A 27,360-nucleotide genomic window follows, 5' to 3' on the forward strand; every position below is an offset into this window, starting at 1 on the left:
TCTCACTCTCTTTTCCACAAGGCTCTCAAGACTTGGCTCTTTACAGAGATGTTGGTTTGACCTTTTCTCTTACTTCTGTATGACAGTCCCTCCTGAAGTGCCTTGACTCCTCTGGGCTAAGTTTGCGCTTTAGTCTAATATTAATTTATTCATTTAAGACATGGATCATATGCAATCTTCTCTCCATATCTGAACTTATGGAGGAACATTTGGAAAATATGAGCACAACAGATTAAATCCATTCAGTGATATTCAATATCATTATAGAGCCCAACCAATGTAGAGAAAAAGACGCTTTATTGACCCAGCCTTGCATCTCTAACAATCCCCTTCTTGAATGTTGCTTTGTAGAACTAGGGTCCTGCAATCGCTCCACTGGTTACCTATAACTAGAAGGGCAATGTTCAAGGCACTCTGCCTTCTTCTCAGAGCCTATAAAAGAAAAAGAATGCAATACCTGTATGTTAAATTCAAGCAAAACAAACCAATCAAGCAGGGTTCTTATAGAGCACAGCTAATTAGCCGTTAGGGTCTCAAGGCACTAAGGGGTGGGTTCTGCAGTTCAATAAAAGAGACAGATCAGTCAAAGAGCGAGGTCTGGAGGTCCTTCCTGAAATGAAGCAGTGAGGGAGATTGCTTGAGATGTAGAGGAAGTGAGTTATCGGTCTTTGCAGCAAGGTAGGAGAAGGATCCTCCTCGCACTGCGCTCTTGCGGATCCATGGGATAGCGGCCAGAGCCAGGTTGGTGGAGCGGAGGTGTTGGGTGGGCATGTAGAAGGAGAGGCAGTGGTTGAGGTATGCAAGTCTGATGTTGTGGAGGGCCTTGTAGACGTGCATGAGGAGCTTGAAGGTGATTCTTTTGTTGATTGGGAGCCTGTGGAGGTTTCTCAGGTGATTGGCGACATGGCTGCGGCAGGGGATGTCCAGGATAAGTCTTGCGGCGGCGTTCTGGATTCTTTGCAATTTCGCTTCTGGGTGGTGCCGGCATAGAGTGCGTTGCTGTAGTCGAGTTTGCTGATGATGAATGCCTGGCTGACCGTTCTTCAGGACGCGCTGAGAATCCACTTAAAAATCTTTAGACCCTGGTAGAGCGTGTGGAAGCAAGAGAATGAGAAAAGAAAACAGAACACTCTGCTCCAGGCTTGCACCACTTATCATCATACCACCTTTCCATAAGCGATATGTGGGAGGCACTGCTTTCTCAGTACAAGTTGCCAAACTCTGGAACTCACTACCAGCCAGCATTAGAAGCATCCAGGAGCATAGGCACTTTTGAAGACGGTTGAAAGCATTGCTATTTCCTGGAGAACTGCACCATATCCCAGGAACACAGTCTCACCTTTAAGCGTAATCTTCAGCTTACAACCTTCACATTGAAAACAACCCAACAAGCAAACTACTTTCGCTATGCAGGTAAGCTAAGAAGGGCTGACCCATGGTTTGCTGTGGCATTGTATACTTATGTACCTGCATATATAACAGTTATGGCCCCCAAAAAATGTAAAGACCATAATACACAGTGATCAGCAGCAAATTGCTACTTATACCTCTTACATTCACATAAGACATATCTACTACTAGAGTTGTCCATCACCAGTACTGTACTGCCAAAAACCACAGACATTACCAAACAACAAGCAAAGAATAACTGAAGAGATCTCTCACACACTGCTGGACAATTCGGAGGACTTTAATATAGTCCACCGCTGCGGGTCCCAAACATATGTACACTCTTATCACTTCTTTACATCTCACAATGACACTCAGATATGGGATGCCAAGACCAGCAGATCTTTCCACTTCTCATTCCTTCCAATCATGCCAGCTCAGGACCACAACTGTACACATCATCTCAGATTAGACAACCCAGTGCAGTAAACAGCTACGCTGGCTATAACATAAGAAATACCATAAAGAGACCTGCAGAACGGTTCAAAGCTTCAAGCATACTGAAAGCTATAAAACTGTGCATCTATCTCTGGCACTTCATCATCCATCACACTGCTACACGCTGTGTCCCAAAACACAACAACCACGGTGACCATCATGCACGGCCTGGAAACCCTTCCCACATAGGAACCACACACCCTACATGGTGTAACATGTCTGTAGGCAAACACTTCAGTGCCCTAGATAGGGGTAGTAAGTGCTATATAAATACTGCAATACAATACAACACAAGACTGGACTTATTGAGGCCTGAGATCTGGATGTTGCTTCCATCAGTGTGCGAGAGGAAGTCAGCTTGCACAATGTAGAGTAAGGTTGGGAGAAGGGGCTCATACCAAGTTATCTGGACTTTTTTCCAAAGACTTTGCGACAAAAGTGAAGTTATTCTGTTTATCAGCAGTTTTCTATTAAAGGTGATTCCTTTAAATAGTTTACCTTCATATTAAAATTGCATCATGTTAGACAATCTCCCGAGGAGATTGCGGTTATTTAATTACCCTTGCCAGTTAACGCGCCCGCAACATAAAACTGATAAAAGATTGCAGAGAGATGGATTACTGCCATTTGCTCCTAATTGAAAAAGCAGTCATTAAAAATATGCTAATTAGCCTATCTAAGGGATACAAGCAACATCTTGCCCTCTAAGGAGATCAGTCTTTGTAATTGCTCAAAACATAAGGGCCATAATCGCCGGCAACCCTGGCAGACCCTCGCATTGGGGAAATATTGGCATGTTATAATATATTTTTAAATGAATTATGCGCCACTGAGTGGGTAACAGAGCTTTCGCAATATTCCTCACCAGCTATTAGAAAAAAGCGTCTAATGATAGCCAATCAAAAAAATAAAAAACATTAGCAAATGTGAAGTTTTTTGTCCTACTTGTATACTGGTGCCTCTCATGATGAAAACTTGGGATGGAGAGTAAGCTTATTTGCAGAAGTCAACCTGTTTTATCCTGCGTTATTTCCTGTCTAGTGTACGCCAATGTATATCTGTGAGCCGGCTGGTCCAGTGCTCCAGCCTTGAGCGTATGACGCGCTTTGGGCCAGATTTACTTAGTTCCCACACAGTGCAGTGCAGCAGCCGTAAATGCTGCACTGCGTAAGAAGGAGAGAGCAGGATAGCGCTAAATTTATTGAAATATGAAACTCTCCATCCCTCTCACTAGCACCGGCACTGAAATAAGCTGCTGTGCAACATGGATACACCTTTGCGCCATGGTGCAAGGGTGTCTCCAGGAGCCTAGCATAGGTTTTGTAGTGGAAGGACAGCCTTCCTGTACAAAATACCATGCATAGACTGACTTCAACCCTTTTCCGTCTTTGTATGTGTGCTGTATAGTGCAGCACACGTAAAAAGTCTGAAAAGGAAGGAGAAATTAAAGCATTTCTCCTTCCCTGCGCTTTCTTTAAAAGGGCACTGTTTTCTGAAGCCAAACTCTGTCTACTTTGTTTAGTAAATTGGGTTTAGCGTTAGAAACCTTAATTGGTTGCTTGGGAACACCCATGCATCACCCACGGTACGGCCCCTTGGCACTAAGTAATGCAAAGCTATTCGCTGCTTCATGTTACTTTCAAGATATTTCCAGTGCTAAACAAGTTTAATGTTGGTAAGTAAACTCCTCAAAAAGACTTTATGCTGCTTTGCATCACTTTTGTGATGTAAACATGGAGTAAAATCTTAGTATTCTGCCTCTAAGTGTTCTGTGATGCGCACGTGCTGGTGCTCAGAGGGAAGTGGGCAGACACGCCAGGAGTTAGTCTACTATCTATGTATACTGCCTATCAATCCCTTAGGTTATCTCAGATTTACCGTAATGCACTACACTGGTAAGAGTGCACTGGAGCGGCTAAGGTAGCCCAGCCAATCTTGGAATATTTACAACAGTTGACCAATCTGAGGAAAGAGGACAAGTGGTTTACTTGAAGGGTGGCCATGGTAATGGGGCGGGTCTTTGGAGTACTGTCTGATTTTGCCAGAGCAGCCACACCAACCCTCCCTAATACCAGAATGAGTCATATGGAGCCACTTTCTTTGGGAATTTACGCATCCCTCCAGTGGCAGCATGCACCCTGAATAACTGGTGAGGCAAGCACACCAGTTATTTGACCCACCGAACAGCAAATCTTTTAAGGTCAACGCCAAAGTTGTCAGTCATGGCTCGTTATATACAATGTTTATAATGAACCATGACTGAGAGCTCTGGCGATGAGGCTGAAGACACTGTGCGTTTCTTAAAGTACTTGTCAGTGGGTCATAAATATAAAAATAAAAATGTACTTACCCACTGCATGTATTCATTCCCCTCTTATGGTCCTCGTGCTTCCAGTCTGTTTGCACTAGTCTCAAGCAATTCTCCAAGCCAATTTAGAGGCTGCTCTCATGCTGCTGATAATGTTAAGAAGGATGAGAGCAGCACCAGGATTGGTTGGAGCTGGCTGCCTCGCCGCTCCCTGAGGCACTGGGGGCCTGTGCCTGCTCTCCAACCAGCTGTCTAAGATAGCTGGGTGGAGAGGTTTAAAGTGCACATGTCAGGCTGGCCGTAGCAATACAGCTGGCCAAAATGATATGACCACTCTAAACATGAGTGAGCACAATTCCCCTGCTGCCAGTGTTGTGCATTTCAACAGGGCTAGAGCACAAAAGCTGTCATTTTACAAATTCACATTTAGTTATGATATCCTTTTGGACAGTAACTTTTAACATACTTTAAATGTACATGATAACGTAATCAGAAAGTGTTCTGCTTGGAACACACATTTCTGTGTAAGCATGTACAGCCTGATTCATCAAGCTGATTTGCGCTCGCAAAGGGCCAGATTCTGAGAATCTGGCCCTTTGCGAGTGCGATTTTTGCATTTGGGATTCATCATCCCAAATGCAAAAATCTCTATTACCGAAATCGCATATTTGCGAAGAATTGGATTTGAGGAATCTCTAATAGAGATTCCTTAAATGCAATTCATCAACCAAATAGAAATAGCGAAATCGCAATATTTGGTCTCAATTTACCACCAGGTCTGACTTGGTGGTAAATTGCGTAAATAGTGTAAAAAGCACTTTAGTGCATTTTGTTCTTTTGCATGTTACACACACACATGTCCTTGGGACATGTGTGTGCGCAACACCTGTTCAAATGTGCATTTTAGGGGTGCTACAGGGTGTCCTTTGGACACCCCTGGCACCCTTAAAATCGCTATCTGATTTGCGAGTAGCAAATTGCTACTCGCAAATAAGGGATACTCCCCATTCATTCCTATGGGCCTTTTGGACCATAGGAATGAATGGGGAGGTATTCCTTTTTTTGCGAGTAGCAAATTGCTACTCGCAAATAGAGAACATGTAGGAATCGCTATTTATTTAGCAATTCCTACATGAATACCGTTTTGCGAGTCCTCAATAGCGAATCGCTATGATTCGCTATTAGGGGCTCGCAAAACGGCCCTTTGATGAATCAGGCTGTTTATCACAACACTATACATCCTGTTCAAGGATAAAGTACACTGAGCATGCTGCCCTTGGATTTTGTTGTCCGTTTGGAGACAGCTCTTAATTGGTAAGACAAATAATAACATTGACAAAGGACCTCAGACACAGTGTGATTGGAACCGCTTTTGATTATATAAACTGCTTCTGAGCTTTGGCTCATCAGAGGAGCACTTCCATGGATTATCCTGGATGTTTGCCTGTGATTGATTACCAGCTCTGTTTACTTTCATCACTATCCTGAAAAGGACATTGGCCTGTTCTACACCAGGCTGGTTTCCTGATATATCACACATACAGGTAAATGGGTAGTTAAGTTTCTCCAAGAGATCTGGTAAAAGGCACTTCTTACTATGCTCTCTATAGTAGTTAGTGATAGTTAGGATTATCCTTATGATATATATTTATATATTCATATAATTACTGCCATGTTATAATAGTGAATTATTCATCTTCTTCACCATTCTTCTATTGCTTTGTTTCCTTCTACTGATAATTGCAGCTCATGTATTTTACTCGAGAATCCAATTGCTTCAATAAAAGTTTGAAATGCCATTTTACGTAGTTTTTGTGTCTTCCTTTGGGCACGCCTTCGGTAACCATGAAATGGTAGATTAGTTTCCACGATTTCCTTGGGGGAGTCAGAGTGGTCACATGCTCTTAGGTCGCAGACACCATCCGGTTTAGATGTCTAGATGGCACTCTGTGAGCTGTCCAGGAATTGGGACAACATTTTTAAGCATATGTTGTCCAAACTCACAGTCTTACTTGATTGGTAGGAGCTGTATGACACCAGTAAGCAGCAGCGGCACCGCACCTAGACAAGGCTAAGGCTAGGAGCAGTGAAAGATCAAATGGTAATACATTTATTTTATTTGCACAAACATGAATCCTATTCCTCATGAAAGTTGGCCAACGGAAAGTGCCAATACTGTGTGAATTGGCAGGCCTGCCAGGGACATCTTCCAGATTTGTAACTAAGCCCTAAGGTTTGCTCCATGAATCGTTATGATGATGATGATGATGATGATGATAACCTCAGTTTGGAACCAGCCATATGCAAATTGGCCCTGATCCTGTCCAAGCTACACCAGACTAACGAGCCCCAATCAGAGTGAAACTGTTATCGGGTTGCTTGTGTTCCAGGTCAGGGAGGATCTGTCCTGGCACTTCTGGCTGGACTCTTCCTATGGGAGTAGGGTCAAGACTGATTTGCATATGGTTTGGTCCAAATTGAGGTTTTATTTATTTAGTTATTTTATTTAACGCAAATTTATATAGCGCGAACATTACCCAAAGGTGTCAGAGCGCTTTACAAAAGAACCAGCTGCGATACATAAGGATTTAGGATTACATGCGTTACATAAAAGATACAAACAGAAAAAATTGCAAAATGTACAAGTTGTAAAGTCACACAAGGAAGAGATACAAACAGAAAAAATTGCAAATGCACAAGTTGTAAAGTCACTCAAGGAAGAGATACAATTGGATAAACTCTAAGATTCACATAGGAATGGTAGTGAGTAAAAGGTCTACTACATATACTAGTGGTTAGAGTTATCTCTATATACATATATATACAAATAGATTTTCTCAGGATTCCATTTCACCAGTGATTAGGCTTGGACAAGTATATATCACATATTTACAGAGTGAAAAGAGAAGTAAAACTAAAAAATATAAATAAAAAGACCTGGGTCGTGGGCATCGATGGAAACCATCTCACCATGGCAAGATGCACCCAGGTCAAGACCCCCCAAAAAAAACCAGGAGAGCAGAGTTCCATTAAGTGGGATCAGAGGGGGGACGCAGTCACAGCACCAAGGGAGGGCAGTAGAATGTCTGCTGTTTCGTAAGATGGCGGACCAAGGACAAGAGCGACAACAGGCAAGGGTCCCAAATCGGCAGGGCGAACACGAGTTCCAGTCCAAAAGTTACAAGGGCAAAGTCCAACGAAAACCATGGAGCCAAACCAACAGAGGAAGAACCAGAAGGGGAAAGGAGCCAGACAGTCAAAAGGTCGAGGGGGGGCAGGCGGTCTCCGAAGCACAGCCGTGCCATCCGTGAGCACAGGACCTGGGCAGCAGTGGCAACAGTGTCCAATCCATTCTCCCAGGTCGAAGGAAGACCGACACAAGCTCCAGGGCAACAGTCTAGAGAATGGGACGCCATAGAATGAGCCATGTCTTGCTGGCTGCCGAAGTTTCTTTCATTCGCATGTGGCTGCAGGGCTGGTGCCTGCATCTGGTTTTTTCACGGCCCTACTGCTTTGTTTTGGGGAGGGGTAAGGCATTTAGGAGTAGTAAAGTTAGGAGTCCTAACTTTACTACTCCTAAACTGAGAACAATCCTAACTTTAAGACTTTCGGTATTCACAGAAGGCATTTAGGAGTCGTAAAGTTAGGAGTCCTAACTCCAAAACTGAGAAAAATCCTAACTTTAAGACTTTCGGTATTCACGGAAGGCATTTAGGAGTCCTAAAGTTAGGACTCCTAAATTCTGTGAATACCGAAATGAGTAAGTGCCTTCTGTGATTACCAAAATTAGTAGTTCTGTGAATTGGGCGCAATGGTTTGGAGAGCTACCCTGAATGATTAGCAGAAGTAAGACTTATTGCAAGCACTCCTCCCATCAACTTTTGCGTGGTTAGTCCAATTGGTCGCACACTGCTTGTCCTACCAGCGTGTTGCCCTAAAGCATTGGGGTCCATGAAGTAAGCATCAGCGGGTGCGCCTCTGCCAGGGTCTTGAGCAAAAATCACTGTCGCGTTGGCCATCCCTGGACACGTGTTTCGAGGTTGTTAGCTCTCGTCAGCAGGGAATAGGCATATATGTAGGGGTGCTGCATAGGCTGCCAAAAAATATTCTCAGGTCCGGTACCGCTCGTTGCACGCAGGTGCGTAACCCGGGCTCGTCAGCCCCACCAGCTCAAGGGAGCTTGAATATAAAAGAAAGTCCAATTGGTCGCACACTGCTTGTCCTACCAGCGTGTTGCCCCAAAGCATTGTGGTCCATGAAGTAAGCATCAGCGGGTACGCCTCTGCCAGGCTCTTGAGCAAAAATCACTGTCGTGTTGGCCATCCCTGGACACTTGTTTCGAGGTTGTTACCTCTCGTCAGCAGGGAATAGGCATATATGTAGGGGTGCTGTGTAGGCTGCCAAAAAATATTCTCAGGTCCGGTACCGCTCGTGGCACGCAGGTGCGTCACACGGGCGCTCGTCAGCCCCACCAGCTCAAGGGAGCTTGAATATAAAAGAAAGTCCAATTGGTCGCACACTGCTTGTCCTACCAGCGTGTTGCCCCAAAGCATTGTGGTCCATGAAGTAAGCATCAGCGGGTGCGCCTCTGCCAGGGTCTTGAGCAAAAATCACTGTCGCGTTGGCCATCCCTGGACACGTGTTTCGAGGTTGTTACCTCTCGTCAGCAGGGAATAGGCATATATGTAGGGGTGCTGCATAGGCTGCCAAAAAATATTCTCTGGTCCGGTACCGCTCTTGGCACGCAGGTGCGTAACCCGGGCTCGTCAGCCCCACCAGCTCAAGGGAGCTTGAATATAAAAGAAAGTCCAATTGATCGCACACTGCTTGTCCTACCAGCGTGTTGCCCCAAAGCATGGTTTGCGTGGTTGATGAAACACCAGTGTTGGAACACCAGCGTTGTACCACCAGGACCGGAACTTCAATGATGGAACACTGTGTTGCAACACCAGTGCTGGAACGCCAATAATGCAGCACCAGTGTTGTAACCGTAGTGAAGGAACACCAGTGCTGGAAAATCAATAATGAGTCACCAGTGTAGCGACATCAGAAATGGACACCAGTGTGGAACATCAGTGATGAAATACCTGTGTTGTAACACTAGTAAGGAGATAAAACTATTGGAACACCTGTGATGAAACACCAGTGTGAAATGCAGTGATGGTGCAACAGGGTGGGAACACCAGTAATGGAATACCTGTGATGGAACACCTGTGATGGAACACCTGTGATGGAACACCAGTGAAGGAACACCAATGAAGGAGTGCCAGTACTGGAAATTCCTGAGAATGCTAGTAATTCAATACTGGAAACAGAAGACCAGGGTTAAAACACCAGTAATGGAGCATCAAGTGCTAGAAGACAAGCACTCAACCACTAATGGAGAAACGCCAGTGATGGAACCAAAAGATGGAACACCTGTTTTCACGCTAGTGAAGGAGCATCGGTGCTGGAACAACAGCAATGGAACACAAGTAATAGAACATCACTGAGGAACACCAGTGATGGAACAACAGTGACGGAACTCGAGAGCTGTAACACTAATGGTGAAAAACCATTGTTGGGAGACCAGTGGAGCAAAGCCCATATTTGAACATCAGTGTTGTAACACCAGTAATGAAACACTAGTGACGGAACAACAATGATGTACCACAAGTGCTGGAACACCAGTGAAGGAACACAACAAGTGATGGGACACCAATGAAGGAACACTAGTGATGTAACACCAGTGAAGGAACACAAGTGATGGAACACTAATGATGTACCTCAAGTGCTGGAACACCAGTGAAGGAACACTAGTGATGTAACGCCAGTGAAGAAACACTAGTGACGGAACACCAATGATGTACCACAAGAGCTGGAACACCAGTGAAGGAACACTAGTGCTGGAACACCAGTGAAGGAACACTAGTGATGGAACACCAGTGAAGGATTACTAGTGATGGAACACCAGTGGATGGATGGATGGATGGATGGGTTTTTATATAGCGCAATATCACCGCCAGGTCTCAAAGCGCTTTGCATTGGGAACCCGTCCTGGTTTTTCCCTGTGAGATAGCCCCTACTGGGTATCCCCAAGGTGAAAGCCAGGCATCCCGCCGCGGGGGGCCGTAGTGGAGATTAAGCAAGCTATTGCCCAGAGTCGCAGAGTGTGAACCCGTGAATCGAGTAGGCACCGAAGCGAGAATTACCGAGTCCGTGGACATTTTTGGGCTCAAGACCCTGCCGCGTCGGGAATTGAACCCTGGTCCCGGGTCTGATCTCAGCGTCCGGGTCTGCCTCCTCTAACCAGTGAGCCACACTTCTCCACAAGTGAAGGAACACTAGTGATGGAACGCCAGTGAAGGACCACTAGTGACAGAACACCAGTGAAGGAACACTAGTGAAGGAACACTAGTGATGAAACACCAGTGAAGGAACACTAGTGATGGAACACCAGTGAAGGAACACTAGTGATGGAACACCAGTGAAGGAACACTAGTGATGGAACACCAGTGAAGGAACACTAGGGACGGAACACCAGTGAAGGAACACTAGTGATGGAACACCATTGAAGGAACACTAGTGATGAAACACCATGAAGGAACACTAGTGATGGAACACCAGTGAAGGAACACTAGTGATGGAACACCAGTGAAGGAACACTAGTGATGGAACACCAGTGAAGGAACACCAGTGAAGGAACACTAGTGATGGAACACCAGTGAAGGAACACCAGTGAAGGAACACCAGTGAAGGAACACTAGTGATGGAACACCAATGATGTACCACCAGTGATGGAGCACCAGTGAAGGAATACTAGTGCTGGAACACCAATGATGTACCACCAGTGATGAAACACCAGTGAAGGAACACTAGTGACGGAACACCAGTGAAGGAACACTAGGGAAGGAACACTAGTGATGGAACACCAGTGAAGGAACACTAGTGAAGGAACACTAGTATAGGAACACTAGTGATGGAACACCAGTGAAGGAACACCAAAGAAGAAACACTAGTGATGGAACACCAATGATGTACCACCAGTGATGGAGCACCAGTGAAGTAATACTAGTGATGGAACACCAATGATGTACCACCAGTGAAGGAACACTAGTGATGGAACACCAGTGAAGGAACACTAGTGACGGAACACCAGTGAAGGAACACTAGTGAATAAACACTAGTGACCGAACACCAGTGAAGAAACACTAGTGATGGAACACCTGTGAAGAAACACTAGTGTTGGAACACCAATGAAGGAACACCAGTGAAGGAACACTAGTGATGGAACACCAGTGAAGGAACACTAGTGATGGAACACCAGTGAAGGAACACTAGTGAAGGAACACATGTGATGGAACACCAGTGAAGGAACACTAGTGATGGAACACCAGTGAAGGAACACTAGTGATGAAACACCAGTGAAGGACCACTAGTGATGGAACACCAGTGAAGGAACACTAGTGATGAAACACCAGTGAAGGAACACTAGTGATGGAACACCAATGATGTACCACCAGTGAGGGAGCACCAGTGGAGGAATGCTAGTGATGGAACACCAATGATGTACCACTAGTGATGGAACACTAGTGATGGAATACTAGTAATGGAACACCAGTGAAGGAACACTAGTGATGGAACACCAATGATGTATCACCTGTGATGGAACACCAGTGAAGGAATATTAGTGATGGAACACCAATGATGTACCACCAGTGATGAAACACCAGTGAAAGAACACTAGTGATGGGTCACCAGTGAAGGAACACTAGTGATGAAACACCAGTGAAGGAACACTAGTGATGGAACACCAGTGAATGAACACTAGTGATGAAACACCAGTGAAGGAACACTAGTGTTGGAACACCAATGATGTACCACCAGTGAGGGAGCACCAGTGAAGGAATACTAGTGATGGAACACCAATGATGTACCACCAGTGATGGAACACTAGTGATGGAAACTAGTAATGGAACACCAGTGAAGGAACACTAGTGATGGAACACCAATGATGTATCACCTGTGATGGAACACCAGTGAAGGAATATTAGTGATGGACCACCAATGATGTACCACCAGTGATGAAACACCAGTGAAAGAACACTAGTGATGGAACACCAGTGAAGGAACACTAGTGATGGAACACCAGTGAAGGAACACTAGTGATGGAACACCAGTGAAGGAATGCCAGTAATGGAACATCAGTGAACATCAGTGATGGAACACCAGTGTTATAACATCAGTGTTAGTACACTATTGCTGTAAGCCCAGTAATGGAACACTACTTCTGGAACCAGTGTTAGGACACTAGGGTTGGAACACAAGCAATGAAATACTAGTGACAGAACATTAGTAATAGAACACTAGTGCTGGAACAGCAGTGATATTAGTAATGGAAAATTAGGACTGGCAAACAAGTGCTGGGTCACCAGTTACAGGACACGATTGGTATAACACCATTAGTGGCACATACAGTGATGGAACACCACTGCTGTAACACCAGTGTTGTAACACTAATAATCAAACACCAGTAATTGAACACCAGTGTTTTAATATAATTGCAGGAACACCAATGAAGGAACACCAGTCCTGGGACACCGGTCCTGGAACCATGAACTCTGTTGCTGGAACACAATTGATGGAACACTAGTTTTGTTCCACCGGTGATGGAACACTAGTGTTGGTATACCAGAGACGGAACGCGTTGGTGTAGAGGCGTTTTTTGCTCATACATATTTCAACCATCCGAAGAGTGTCCTGGTAATCTCTGAGCGCTGGTAGGTTTGGCTTTTAACCATTCAGGGTGGTTTGGGTAGTATTTTAGCAATCCAAAACGGTTATATAGTGCCTAAATGGTAAAAGGCTTTTGTTATTTTTCAGCTTGGCGTGGTTGGCACTTGCTAATCCTGTACTTAAAGACTTTGCTGTAAAATTGGTGAAACGCTTGGTCACTTTATAGTTCAGCTTGTATGGCTCTGTGCTAATCCTGAGCCTAAAAACTCTACTAGAAAAACAGAAGTTTGGGGTGAGCAGATTTGGAGTGTCGGTAGAGTGTACCATGTAAAGAAGCTGCTTTTCGTCTGAAACTTGAAAGTTGGGAACTACTCAGGGTTCCCTGCTAATTAATGCAAGACTCTAAACCTGAAAGGGCAGTTGTATTAATTTTAGTGCATGCTTTTATTTCATGCTTTCATTACACAAAATGCAGTAGTATTAAAAAAATGCAGAGGGACCTATGAAATATTTTCATATGTCACAGAAATGTCATCAAAAAGGAACATTTAAACTGGGCACGTTGTTAGCTGAACATTGCACACGAAGCTTGAAATGTCTCTGAACTTAGCTCATTGTTTAATTAGCAGTCTTTTTGCAAAAGCCAAGCAAACCCTGAACACTTTACATGCACTCATGACCCATTTTTGGCTCTTTGATCCACTTCTGGCGATAATATTAAAAACCTATCATTTGAGCCACTATTAGTCTATTAATGAAAGTGTTTCTGTGATGCTAATTGCACCAAAATAAACACATGCTACAAAAAAATACATAATGGGTGGCTTGTGTAAAATGTTCCTTTATTGCAATCTCGGGGTTCTGGTGATATTTACAGACTACTTGATCTTTGGCCTTGTGGTGCATGTCAACTATGCACCACTGGATACCCATTCACTCCCTAACCCTCAACCCTATCCAAACCAGAGATGATCTTCTTTCCTTTGCCTGTTCTTCACTATCTTCTGAATATTTACCACTGACTTATGTCTTGTTATAATTCTCTGCTCCTAACTTTGGTATTATGTTTGACCTCATGTTTCCTTCTCAAAGCAAATTACCTGTGCCATTCTTCTTGTTGGCTCCATTTGCATAATCTCTGCAAAATCAGTTTGTTATTCACTGTGAAAGCCAATAGAAGTGTGATCCTTACCCTTATTCTGTCCTGCCTTGACTACAGCTCTCCCCCATACTGGGCTACCTGCTTTTTTAGGTCTCGTGACCTTAAATGCGCGCAAGCGCACTGAGGAACGAGAATTCAAGTGCTCAAAATGCTCATGAAACCACCAGCTTTTTGCTGGCGTTTTCATGCAGTTCATGTGAACCACGTGTTCAAACATGAACGCGCATCAGCCTCCCTCCATTTGCCGCACAGCACATCAAAGGGCTTCGCCCAGCGTGCGCTCTGCGGCTTCTCGGCTTCTCCTCCCCTAACTTCCTTGCATTTCTCCTCCCCCTCCCCAGCCAGCTTCCCCCAGGCCGTGTTCCCTCATCCCTCGCACCCCCTCCTCCTTCAGCTTATCACATTCTTCAAACTAAAAATGCGTCCCCGCTTGTAGCATGCAGGGGCCTAAAGTGATTGCATTAACCAAACTAGTTTTCCTACCCAATTTTTTTTCCCGACAGATAAAGGTAAGTTGCATTTATATTTTCCATTTAAGGTATGTGCGTTGTATTGTGTATGTCTGTACGTAAACATCTACCAAAATCCCCCAGGATCAGAGTTCACTTACTTTTATTTATGCACTTTGACTGCTGCCCAGATCAGTGATGAGTGCTTGGCAAAGAATAAATAGTAATAATAAAATACATTTTCATGCAGATTTTAATAATGCTAATCAGTAAGTGGCCACATCAAAGGCTCTGTGCCACTTTCACCCACACAGGAACACTTACAGACACGCAACGCCACTCACACCCACGCAAGCCGCTATCATCCACGCAACACCACACTCACCCACGCAACGCCACTCACCCAAACAACACCACTCACACACGCAACGCAACTCATCCACGCAACCCCACTCATCGACGCAACCCCACTCATCGACGCAACGCCACTCATCGACGCAACGCCACTCACACACGCAACGCCACTCACACACACAACGCCACTCACACACGCAACGCCACTCACACACGCAACGCCACTCACACATGCAACGCCACTCACACACGCAACGCCACTCACACATGCAACGCCACTCACACATGCAACGCCACTCACACATGCAACGCCACTCACACATGCAACGCCACTCACACATGCAACGCCACTCACACACGCAACGCAACTCATCCACGCAACCCCACTCATCCACGCAACCCCACTCATCCACGCAACCCCACTCATCCATGCAACCCCACTCATCGATGCAACGCCACTCATCGACGCAACGCCACTCACACACGCAATGCCACTCACACACACAATGCCACTCACACACGCAACGCCACTCACACACGCAACGCCACTCACACACGCAACGCCACTCACACATGCAAAGCCACTCACACATGCAACGCCACTCACACATGCAACGCCACTCACACATGCAACGCCACTCACACATGCAACGCCACTCACACACGCAACGCCACTCACACATGCAACACCACTCACACACGCAACGCAACGCATCCACGCAACCCCACTCATCCACGCAACCCCACTCATCGACGCAACGCCACTCATCCACGCAACGCCACTCACACGCAACGCCACTCACACACGCAACGCCACTCACGCAACGCCACTCACACACGCAGCGCCACTCACACAGGCAACGCCACTCACACACGCAACGCCACTCACACATGCAACGCCACTCACACATGCAACGCCACTCACACACGCAACGCCACTCACACACGCAACACCACTCACACACGCAACGCCACTCACACACGCAACGCCACTCACACACGCAACGCCACTCACACACGCAACGCCACTCACACATGCACAATGCCAATAGCTCAAACTCTCACAACTGCGAGACCTATTGCATTGAAAATGCTTGTTCTTTGCTCATGCCCATACGGTCTACAATCCTGCTATTTGTCTCCACTGTTTCTATGCCTCTGCTTTGATGGTTTCCATTTCACTCTTGTTTACTATTTTGTTTCTTGAGAATTACTTCTTACTTTTTCCATTCTTTGTCCATCCCACCTATGTTCTGATACTGTTCTCGATATCCGTAAAGACAATTTCATTTTGCCTCTCAATTTCTCCTTGTTGCTCCTTGCCCCCCTTCTGCCCCATCCCACTTCAGTGCTTCTTCTCCAAAACACTTGAATGTTCTTTCTCTTGATATATGCTCTGCTCTTACTCTTACTTCTTTATGGTCCCTCCTAATCTCCTTGCTTCCTGATGGGGTGCTCTGATGTCTTTCATTACGTTTTCCGTGATTCATAACTTGATTGTACATTTCTTAGTTTTTGTTTAGAAATAAATGCAATCTAAAACATTAAATGGAATGTGATTCTCTTGTTCCTGACTTCTAAAACGTTCTTATCTAAAGAGTACTTTGAAATGGCTTTGTGTTAGTGTTAGCCCTAAATAAAAGTTGAACATTTACAATTTTTAAGGGTGCTAGGTAAAGGCATTTTTTTTTTACCAAAGTTGGCATATTTGCGGCTGCTAATCAATTATTATTGCTCCAAAATGAAGACTCAAACATAATCTAGGCTTCTGTAAATTTACACTGAGGGTCATTGAGAGACATTCCAATTAGTATTGAGAATCACTGAATGACACTGAGATCTACACTGAAGATAATTTTAGGGAACCCAAATTTACAAAGAAGTCCATTAAGAGACACTGAAGTTTACACAAAGGATTACTGAAAGACATCCACATGTACCCGGAGAACTATTGAGGAACACTCAAATTTACGTTGAGATCATGAAGAGACACACAGTTGACAATTTGATAGTTTCAGGATAAAACACTGAATCAAAGCCCACTGGCAACTCATGACACCAAAGAAAAGGTCAATATATGTAGGTGAGGGATTACAAATGCCATCCTTGCGCCATCTCCCAGATGAGAAAACCACCCTTCAAATAGTGACTCCCTAGATCTTATAAAAGTAATGACATAGTTAGCTATATTTTACTATTATAATTTGCTAATTATTAGAAAGCCTGCAATCTTAGGTTTTTAGGACTCTTTACCAGCCGCCTGGACTATGCCAACATACTCTACGTAGGAATTACAGCATTCCTCCTGAAGAGACTGCAGACCATACAGGACTGCCATACAGGACTCAGCCACAAGGCTCATCCTGAAAATCACCAGATGAACCACATCACACCTCATCTCAAGAAACTCCACTGGCTCCCTATCCATAAGACATGTCAATTTAAAATGCTGACCCATGCCTGCAAAGCCCTGCACAATCAACGACCCGCATACATCAACCACTGCCTAAACTTCCACCAGCCCTCCAGACACCTGTGCTCTGCCTCCCTCTCCCTCACTCTCACCCCTTGCATCCACCGAAGCAACATTGGAGAATGCTTCTTCTCCTACCTCGCCCCGAAGTCCTGGAACAGCTCCCTCCTCCTAACCTCACCCTCCCTCCAAGAATTTAGAAAGGTTGTACGGCTTTACAACGCGTGCTTTTACACCGCGTGCCGTTACAACGCATTTTTTTCAACGCAAGTCGTTACCACGACTTGCGTTGGAGGGGTGCGGACTTCGGAATTTTTTAATTTACTATTCTAACACCAGCCTACGTACAGTAGGGAAGGTGTTGGATAGTAAATTAAAAAATTCCTTGTCCTGCAGCGCCCTCCAGCGCAAGTCGTGGTAACGACTTGCGTTGGAAAAACCGCGTTGTAACGGCACGCGGTGTAACAGACGCGTCGTAAAGGCTGTTCCCCATTTAGAAAGGAACTCAAGACATGGCTCTTCAACTGATCCTGCCCGAGCAGCATGACTCACTGTGCCTGAATACCCTTGAGGGTGACTAACAGGGCTTAACGAATCGTGCTTGATTGATTAAACATGTGTCTTTAACAAACATAAGTGATCCACCTTGAAATCAAAGGCCATATGACCTCACTTCCTGTGATGTCACTTTGAGGGTTCTAAGAGCATCCGTTGTCACTTCCATTATCTTTATGTACACCATGCCCTTTTTGTCACACACACTACAAGGATGGAGCACATTATAGCATACCTCTGGAGGATGGGATGGGTGACTATCTCATCTCAAAAACCTGATTACAAACACAAAGTGCTGTTCTAATGTAAGCAAACGGTTACATATAAATAAAATGATTAAATGTCTTTTCTAGGTTGGTTTTTTTAGTCAGTAACTAGACTTTCTATAGTCTTTTCACTTGATGTATGTTTTTTTGATCATCAATACCCATATAGGTAGCTGTCATATGTTCTATGTCAATAATTTGCCTATTGCACATTGTCTATTCTCTTTTAGTTGAACCCGGTCTATTCATAGTTTCCCTATCAGTTGTAATTTTATTGTGTCCTAGGTTACACTGTCAGCTAGTATATCCGGTACTCTAAGATACAAGCAATCCATGATCAAGATATCCGAAAGACAATACATAAGGCGCTGAAGCAGCATCGACAAACTGAAGTCAGAAAATACACAAAGGAGAAGAGGTGATACAAGGCATTCTGCTGTGCTCCTAGACTCTGAGATGCTATTGGAGTCCAAATTTACTAATCTCCAGCCCTTCTTCACTTCCCAAGAAGAAAAAACTCCAGATCTTCAAGCTGCACATCATCTCAGGGCAACTACTGGGTGGTGGAACACACCTGAAGAGTTCCCCACTCTAGCCTCTTCCCTCACAGTCCTCACTCTTCCACTAATGTTCCTGGTCTAACCGTCCATGAAAGACATATCCCAGTGTTGTAAACCGCAGCACTCTTCACTGAAAATCTCTGGGCCATATTATCAAGAAAGGGCGATACATTAACGCCGCTTTTATCGGCAGGAAACTGCCGCTAAAGTAGCGATAATGGGCTTGATAATATGCCCTTGTGAATTCCCATAGAAGCCCAGGTTTCTTGATAATATGTCCCTCTGTTTTTTACGTTCTGTAGCTGCTGCCCCTCTTTTCGTAGACTGATTGTAAAACCACCATCGTCTACAGCGTTGCTTTGCAGCTAGGCTTGTACCACAGTCACATGTATCGGTGATGAATGTTCTCTATAAATTACCAATAACGTTAGTTTCTCTTTATTATGCATGTCTCAATTTGCTATATATTTTAGTCATCAATTAGTCACATTCAGATGCTTTTAGGACCTGATTTAGATTTCGGCAGGCAGCCCTTTTCTCTGACAGGGCGATGGAGAAAATTACTCCTTAGTCATTACTCACGCTTGCCTGGGATGCCGCCCGCTGTATTTATAAATGACCGCCAAGCTGGTGGTCATTTATAAAGCACTGACAGGAACCTTATAATGGCGGTTCCTGTCAATGCCTTTTGCAGTTTGGTGCAGGGCTCTTGCAACATGATAGAGCCCTGCACCAAACTGATTTTATTTTTTTTATTATTAAAAAGAAAATCCTGAAATGGGATTTTCTGTATGAAAATAAAAATAAAATTCTCCCATCACCATGGGAGTCCTCTCCCATGGCAAGTGATGCATTTAGCAGTTTTTAGTGCCCCTTACCTCCGTGGTTTTCCTGGTGGAGATGCACAGTGAAACTGACCTTTAATTCCACCCAGCTAAATCAGGTGAACAGAGTAACAGTTCTGGGCCCTTACTCCACGGGCCATCGGAGAAGTTTAATCTCAGCGGAGACCGAGTAGTCTCTGTTGTCATTAACACCACGGACCGTCCGCATCTAAAACGGGCAGGCTGACCTTTATCTAGGCACTATAGATACTCTGTTGCAGTTGTGATGGAGGATCTATACCACCAATATATAAATTTGGACCCTAATTTCTCTCTGTCAGTCATGGTCTGAGATCTACAGAATTTCTCTCAGTTACCTATGGGAAACATCCTTTACCATGCAGTGCCTTTACGATGCAACTTTTACAACGCAAACCATTACAACGCATTGCGCTGAGGGGCACTCTAGGATAGGGAATAGATTTAATTTACTATCCAACACCTTCCCTACTTTCCACGGGGACTGGAGTTGGAATAGTAAATTAAACTATTCACTATCCAGCACCCCAAAGCGCTATGCGGTGTAAAGGCATGCGTTGTAAATACCGCGTTATAAAGGCATGCGTGGTAAAAGCATGCGTTGTAATGTCATACATCCGTTACCCATACCATAGTTGGTTGAAACACTGATGCTTATCATTTTCCCTAAGTGAATTTATTTTTTGTTAGCTTAAATTTCACATCAGGTTGTCTTTGCTGTGATGTGAGAATACCTACATTCTTTAATGGGAGACAGCGTTTACAACGCTGTCAGTACCACGTGCATTGGTAACAACGCGGATGTTACATCGTCCGCGCTGTAATCACGCATCACATTACATCGTTTCAACGACTTGCGCTAGATGGCGTTCAACACTATGGAATGTGTTGGATTTTAAGTCCAACACATTCCCTGCTGTTGCACTAACTGGAGTCGGAATAGTAATTTATACTATTCCTAAATCCAGCGGGCCATCTAGTGCAAGTCGTAGAAATGACTTGCGTTGTAATGCCATGCATGGTAACAACGCTGACAATGTAATGTCCGCTTTGTTACCTACAGCGATGTAATATGTGGCATTGTAATGTCACATATTCTTCTTTAATAATGGACTATAAAGTCATTTCTTTGCAGCTCACAGTTTACTGGTCACTAATGGGTTTATTTGTTATCCATACGTGCATGCATGAGTTTGACGGATGTTTTAAGAGACCACCTTGTGCTGATAATCTCCGGGTTTTTAGGTTTTTTATCTTGCATATGGACTTATGTTGTTCACCGTCCTTGTGAATACCATGGTCAACGTATTTTAATGGTAGCTGGAAGCAACAACAAAAAAAAAGAAATTGTGCCAATCACCTGATTACATATGTTCTTCCTTCCAGAACACCCTGGAAAAAAGAGAAGGGTCCTGACCTAGCAATTTTGTAGATGCTGTTAATTTAGGATCAGTTCTAGCATGTGATTGGTCCTTATCTGCAGAGGCACAGTGAACACAAATACAATGGAATAGATTGTGGCCAAATGAAGTACCCAATGGCAGGGATTTATTAAAGCTTTTACTTCATGGATAGTACAGCGACATCTTATATCATACAAACCAAGGGCCATATTATCAAGAAAGGGCGATACATTATCGCCGCTTTTATCGGCAGAAAACTTCTGCTAAAGCAGCGATAATAGGCTTGATAATATGCCCTTGTGAATTCCCATAGAAGCCCAGGTTAACACCAGAACCTGGGCTTCTATGGGAATTCACAAGGGCATATTATCAAGCCCATTATCGCCGCTTTAGCGGCAGTTTCCTGCCGATAAAAAGCGGCGATAATGTATCGCCCTTTCTTGATAATATGGCTCCAAATTCATCACTGTTCATAAAACTACCCCAAATTTTTGTTAAAAATGGGTAGCTGTGTTTAAATGAAATGCTGTGTTTAATCACATACTTATTTTCTAACTCGAAGTTAAATGTTGTTAACTAAGATTTCAGTGTAAATCAGCCCACCAAAAAATACTAAAGACGAAGGCCCACGTGCTACTGGCCCTCTATGCATGCACTCTGAAGCTAGGGATATTGACACTTTCACGTGATGGTGTCAACATATTACAAAAGTACATGCCCTAAACCCTAAATCATTTATTGTGCATTATCAAATGCATCTTACCTAGAGAAAATATTTCCCACAGTAGAACTCCAAAGGACCACACATCACTCTGGGTTGAGTACGTTTTGTCAAAGATTGCCTCTGGAGCCATCCATTTCAGAGGGAGCCTTGCCTGGAAAGTACAGGGCATAAAAATATGAGGTCACCATTGTTCCGTGCCATGATAAAGTGTGAGATAATCAAGAGGCATGTCACAATCAAATTGTTCTTACGTCTCCTTTGCGCACGTAGTCCGGGTCTTTGTAAATGTCCCGTGCAAGCCCAAAATCGCAGATCTTTACCACATTGTTTTCAGACAGCAGGATGTTCCTAGCAGCGAGATCCCGGTGAATACACTGTAAAGGAATACCAATCGGAATATTAGTTATAAATCCATTTCAATCTCACTTCATCAGCTTTCGCAGTAGATTCTGGAGCCGCGAACATCATCTCCAAATAAAAATACTCTATCACCAGGAAAGAGGTCAGGATTGTCAGCGTTCCATGTATTGTAGAATTTTTCTAGTTTAAGTTTTCCTCAAATACTGAAAAAATATTTTCTATACTTTTTCCAGTAATTTGGTGTTACAACTTGATGATGACCTAAGGTGCCTTTTTAGTTTGCCCTATGGAGAAGCAGGCCTTGCCTATCGCCTTATTCAAGTCATGACTTGCTCACAATCAACATCAGATGCTCCCCCACTCTGCACACCTTCAGGAAGCACCTCAAGACCTGAGTCTTCGGCTGACTCGGAGCTGCACTCCCCCACCCCCGCAGCGCCTTGAGACCCTCTTGGATGAGTAGCATGCTTTAAAATTCCCTGATTGATTGATTGATGACTTGAAACATGTGCCTCAGCTTCCTGACTTGAGACATTAATTGAAACAACCCTTTCTGTGACTGATGTCCATAAGGCTCTAGAATTTAGGCTAGATTATTTTTCATCCTGACTAAGAATGTCAGAGTCTGCAAGTCACCGCAATATTTATGAATCTATCTCTTGTCAATGTTGATGTCCCACCACTGAGGGGCTCTGAGCTCTTGGTAAGTATATAACCAAATGATATCTGCCACAGTGTAGCCATGTAATAACATCTATTGCATGTGTCAGCAGTTAGGCAATAATTCAACAACAACCACTAATTGCCTTAAGAGCTTTACAGAGTCACCCGAAAACGTAAAGATTCCAGTGCTATATACGGTCACGTGATGGTTCCACGTGAAAACACAGACCTCAAAACCATGTTCTGCAAAAGCATAAAGTCTAATAGACTGCCAAAATAGCTACCTTACACATAACTATTTCCCTCCAAAACTTTAAAACTGTTTTTAGTTCCAAAAACCAGCCAAACTAATTTTCCACTTATTTTTGGACAGCATAATGTATTATTCTAGCTTTAGAAGCAAGTGGGCAGATGATTAGGAAATATCATACTTGTGATATAGAGGCAAACTGGGCTAAGCTGCTGCAGCTGATAAAGCGATTTTTTAGGATCAGCCCCTGGCAAAATTAAATATTTCTGTTCTGGTTTGCTCTTTCCTGACAATCACAGCTATTGTAATTCCATTTGTTGTAGTCTGGGCGCTCTTGTGGCCAGGCTGTGGTGGTTCTGTAAGTGGAGTGTGTGCATTGACTTCAAAGAAGCACCAATCCTGCCTTTACTGTTGTGAATAAAGTTCCCATTGTAATTTGTACTCAAAGTGGATCTCAAGTCCCAGAAAAGTGATGTGCAAGTGCTATCTAAAGCACCAAAAGGAATCAAAGTGCAGTCATAATGTGCCAAAGAATTAGTTTAGGGAATGAACCATACCTTCCTGGAAGCCAGGAACTCCATGCCTTTCGCCACCTGGAAGCTGTAGCAGATCAAGTCCTCCATGGTGAGCGGCCGCTTGTTGAGGTCATCGGAGCCTGAAGAGCCTGAAGAGCCTGAGAAAGGCAGACCATGTGAGGTTCAAGTTTGAACATTTACAACTCTAGAAACCATTGTGTGGTGGGCGGGCTGGGCGTTTCACTTGTGTAGCAATGTTTTATATAATTCAGGTATGAAATATGGACTGGAGGCAAATCCTGAGTTGAAAGAGAAAGAAAGTTTGCCAAATTCATGCCAAAAAGTCATTGGGTTCCCTCAGTGCATTGGCCTGTTTTCCTGTGGCTCAGTTGCCTAATGGCCATGTCTTCCATTCACACACAGGCCCTATGCTGCGGCAGGAGGTCACTGCACAGGTGTTGTGCAGCTAACTTGCTCATGGGTGTGTGTGTGCACATGTGACTCTGAGGTTCAGAACACTGCTTGATTAAGATACAATGATCTGCTGAGAACACTCTATACTGGCCAGAAAATGTAATTCAGTCTTTATCAGACACAGTGTTGAAAGAAATGCAGAGATTACAATCGATTTAATGTGAATCAGATAAAAACATGCTGTAACTTGGAATGTGAAGAAACGAGAAGAGAGATTATATATTTCCTGTATTGACCTATTGCATGGAGAAATAAATATAATTCTATCATTACAGCTGAACTGCTCCATCATTTTCTTTTTACAGGTGATTAGAGATGTCACAATTTGATGCAAATAAGTACATTAGAGTCCTGCCTCTATTCAGGGAGTGTAGGCTCCCATGGAACATAGGTAGATATTGTTATATTGGAGCTATTTCTGCAGTGACCATTTTTAAGTCTATATTACTGCAGAATGTGTATTTTAGCTCAATATTTTACTAGATGAACTTTTAGTTGAAATGTATAGTTTTCTTGAGTAAGAATCAATTCTTCCCTTTCTGAGTCCTGGTGGCAACAGATGACCCATTGCAGCCACCGTAGATTCTTGAGCAGATGATGCCACTCTTTGTACCATGAACTACTTTCTTGATGGCACGGCCACCATTGATAGGTTCCTGTCTGACTCACAGAGTGAATCGTACCTTTGCAACTGTAAAAGTACTTATGTGCAAGGGGAAGATTTATGCTTTCCTCATTCACAGACATTCCCAGAAGTGTGCTGTGAAGGTTACTGCATTATCAGACCTTTGGGCCTCACAAGGAACATGAACAGTCCTATATAAACACCAATACAATACAGTTTGGGTATGAATACCCCTGTTTGACCTCTTTCAAACTGTCTTATATAAATGTTTATTACCTGGGTTTCTTAAAGATCTAATTGTACTAATATTTTATTCTTTGATGTTTTTATTTAATGCTATGGGTACACGCGTTCTATTAAAAAATACAAATAATCCTCTAAATTGCCATTGCTATACTTCCAAAGAGATCACAGACTCACTTATCATCAGTGGAGCTCTAGGCCTTCCCATGGAAGCACACAGAATGCCTGAGCAGTGGTGTTGATTCCACTGTGCTGAGGTGTTTACGAGGGTGGAGTGCTCAGCTAGTCCAAAGGTGTCTCTCTAAACTCCTGCCACAGCACACAGTGACCTGCCAACATAAGCAGCTGCTCTCCCAATAAATAGTTTTCGCGTTCTCAGCCGTTCAGCAGATGCTGTTGCCATATGTAGTTGCCATTTGTAGTGTTTTGCAGACAGAGGGGCAGAATTGGACTTGTGTTGTTTGCCGATATTAGAGAAGGCGGAAGCGGTGGTTGTGTTGCTTCCAGGTGTGAGAGAGTGTGGAAGAGGGAGTTATGTTGCTACAGGGTGTGTACGAGGGGGGAAAAGGTGGTAGTTTTGCTTCCAGGTGTGAGAGAGGGTGGAAGAGGTGGATGTGTTGCTTCGGGGTGTGACAGAAAGTGGAAGAGGTGCTTGTGTTACTTCTGGGTGTGAGAGAGTGGGGAAGAGGGAGTTATATTGCTACAAGGTGTGACAGAAGGTGGAAGAGGGGGTGTGTTGCTTCTCAGTGTGACACAATGTGGAAGTGTGGGTTGTGTTGCTTCTGGGTGTGACACAGGGGGAAGAGGTGACTGTGTTGCTTCTGGGTGTGAGAGAGTGTGGAAGAGGGAGTTATGTTGCTACAGGGTGTGTAAGAGGGGGAAGAGGTGGTTGTTTTGCTTCCAGGTGTGACAGAAAGTGGAAGAGGTGCTTGTGTTACTTCTGGGTGTGAGAGAGTGGGGAAGAGGGAGTTATATTGCTACAAGGTGTGACAGAAGGTGGAAGAGGGGGTGTGTTGCTTCTCAGTGTGACACAATGTGGAAGTGTGGGTTGTGTTGCTTCTGGGTGTGACACAGGGGGGAAGAGGTGACTGTGTTGCTTCTGGGTGTGAGAGAGTGTGGAAGAGGGAGTTATGTTGCTACAGGGTGTGTAAGAGGGGGGAAGAGGTGGTTGTTTTGCTTCCAGGTGTGATAGAGGGTGGAAGAGGTGGTTGTGTTGCTTCGGGGTGTGACAGAAAGTGGAAGAGGTGCTTGTGTTACTTCTGGGTGTGAGAGAGTGGGTAGGAGGGAGTTATATTGCTACAAGATGTGACAGAAGGTGGAAGAGGGGGTGTGTTGCTTCTCAGTGTGACACAATGTGGAAGTGTGGGTTGTGTTGCTTCTGGGTGTGACACAGGGGGGAAGAGGTGACTGTGTTGCTTCTGGGTGTGAGAGAGTGCGAAAAAGGAGGTTGTGTTGCTTCTGGGTGTGACAGTGTGGAAGAGGGGGTTGTGTTGCTTCTCTGTGTGAGTGAGGATTGAAGAGGGGATTGTTTTGCTTCTGGGTGTTAGAGAGGGTGTAACAGGGTGTTATGTTGCTTCGGGTGTGTCAGAGGTTGGAAGACGATGTTGTTTTGTTTTTGGGTATGAGAGAGGGTGTCAGAGGAGGTTGTTCTGCTTCTGGTTGTCAGAGAGGGTGGAACAGGGGGTTATGTTGCTTCAGGATGTTTCAGAGGGTGGGAAGAGGGGGTTGTGTTGCTTCTGGGTGTGGCCACCCTGACTCCAGACAAAACCTCCAGCCACAGATATGACATCATCACAAACAATGGGTGCCTGGTTGATGGGAAGCTTCAGGGTGGAAGAGGGGGTTGTGACGCTTCTCATTGTGGGAGAGGGTGGAAGAGGGGGTAGTGCTGCTTCTGGGTGTGAGAGAGGATGGAAGATGTGACTGTGTTGCTTCTGGATCTCACAGTGCGGCAGAGGGGGTTGTGCTGTATCTGAGTGTGACAGAGGGTGGAAGAGGGGTTGTTTAGCTTCTGGGTGTGACAGAGGGTGTTGTGTTGCTTCTGGGTGTGACACAATGTGGAAGTGTGGGTTGTGTTGCTTCTGGGTGTGACACAGGGGGAAGAGGTGACTGTGTTGCTTCTGGGTGTGAGAGAGTGTGGAAGAGGGAGTTATGTTGCTACAGGGTGTGTAAGAGGGGGAAGAGGTGGTTGTTTTGCTTCCAGGTGTGACAGAAAGTGGAAGAGGTGCTTGTGTTACTTCTGGGTGTGAGAGAGTGGGGAAGAGGGAGTTATATTGCTACAAGGTGTGACAGAAGGTGGAAGAGGGGGTGTGTTGCTTCTCAGTGTGACACAATGTGGAAGTGTGGGTTGTGTTGCTTCTGGGTGTGACACAGGGGGGAAGAGGTGACTGTGTTGCTTCTGGGTGTGAGAGAGTGTGGAAGAGGGAGTTATGTTGCTACAGGGTGTGTAAGAGGGGGGAAGAGGTGGTTGTTTTGCTTCCAGGTGTGATAGAGGGTGGAAGAGGTGGTTGT

At 44.5% G+C, this 27,360-nt stretch overlaps 1 protein-coding gene across 2 annotated transcripts in view; it reads right to left on the reverse strand.

The window, feature by feature from the left end:
* LOC144752173 (vascular endothelial growth factor receptor kdr-like) overlaps nt 1–27,360 on the reverse strand; it is a 655,129-nt gene that overhangs the window by 85,121 nt on the left and 542,648 nt on the right. For both annotated transcript variants that reach the window (XM_078640102.1, XM_078640103.1), the window contains exons 22-24: nt 23,550–23,665; nt 21,971–22,093; nt 21,759–21,870 (exon numbers count right to left, since the gene is read on the reverse strand). In XM_078640102.1, the coding sequence (XP_078496228.1) occupies nt 21,759–21,870; nt 21,971–22,093; nt 23,550–23,665 (351 nt within the window). The remainder of the gene's footprint in view (nt 1–21,758; nt 21,871–21,970; nt 22,094–23,549; nt 23,666–27,360) is intronic.

The sequence above is a fragment of the Lissotriton helveticus genome, chromosome 4_2 (assembly GCF_964261635.1).
Source record: "Lissotriton helveticus chromosome 4_2, aLisHel1.1, whole genome shotgun sequence".
NCBI lineage: Eukaryota > Metazoa > Chordata > Amphibia > Caudata > Salamandridae > Lissotriton > Lissotriton helveticus.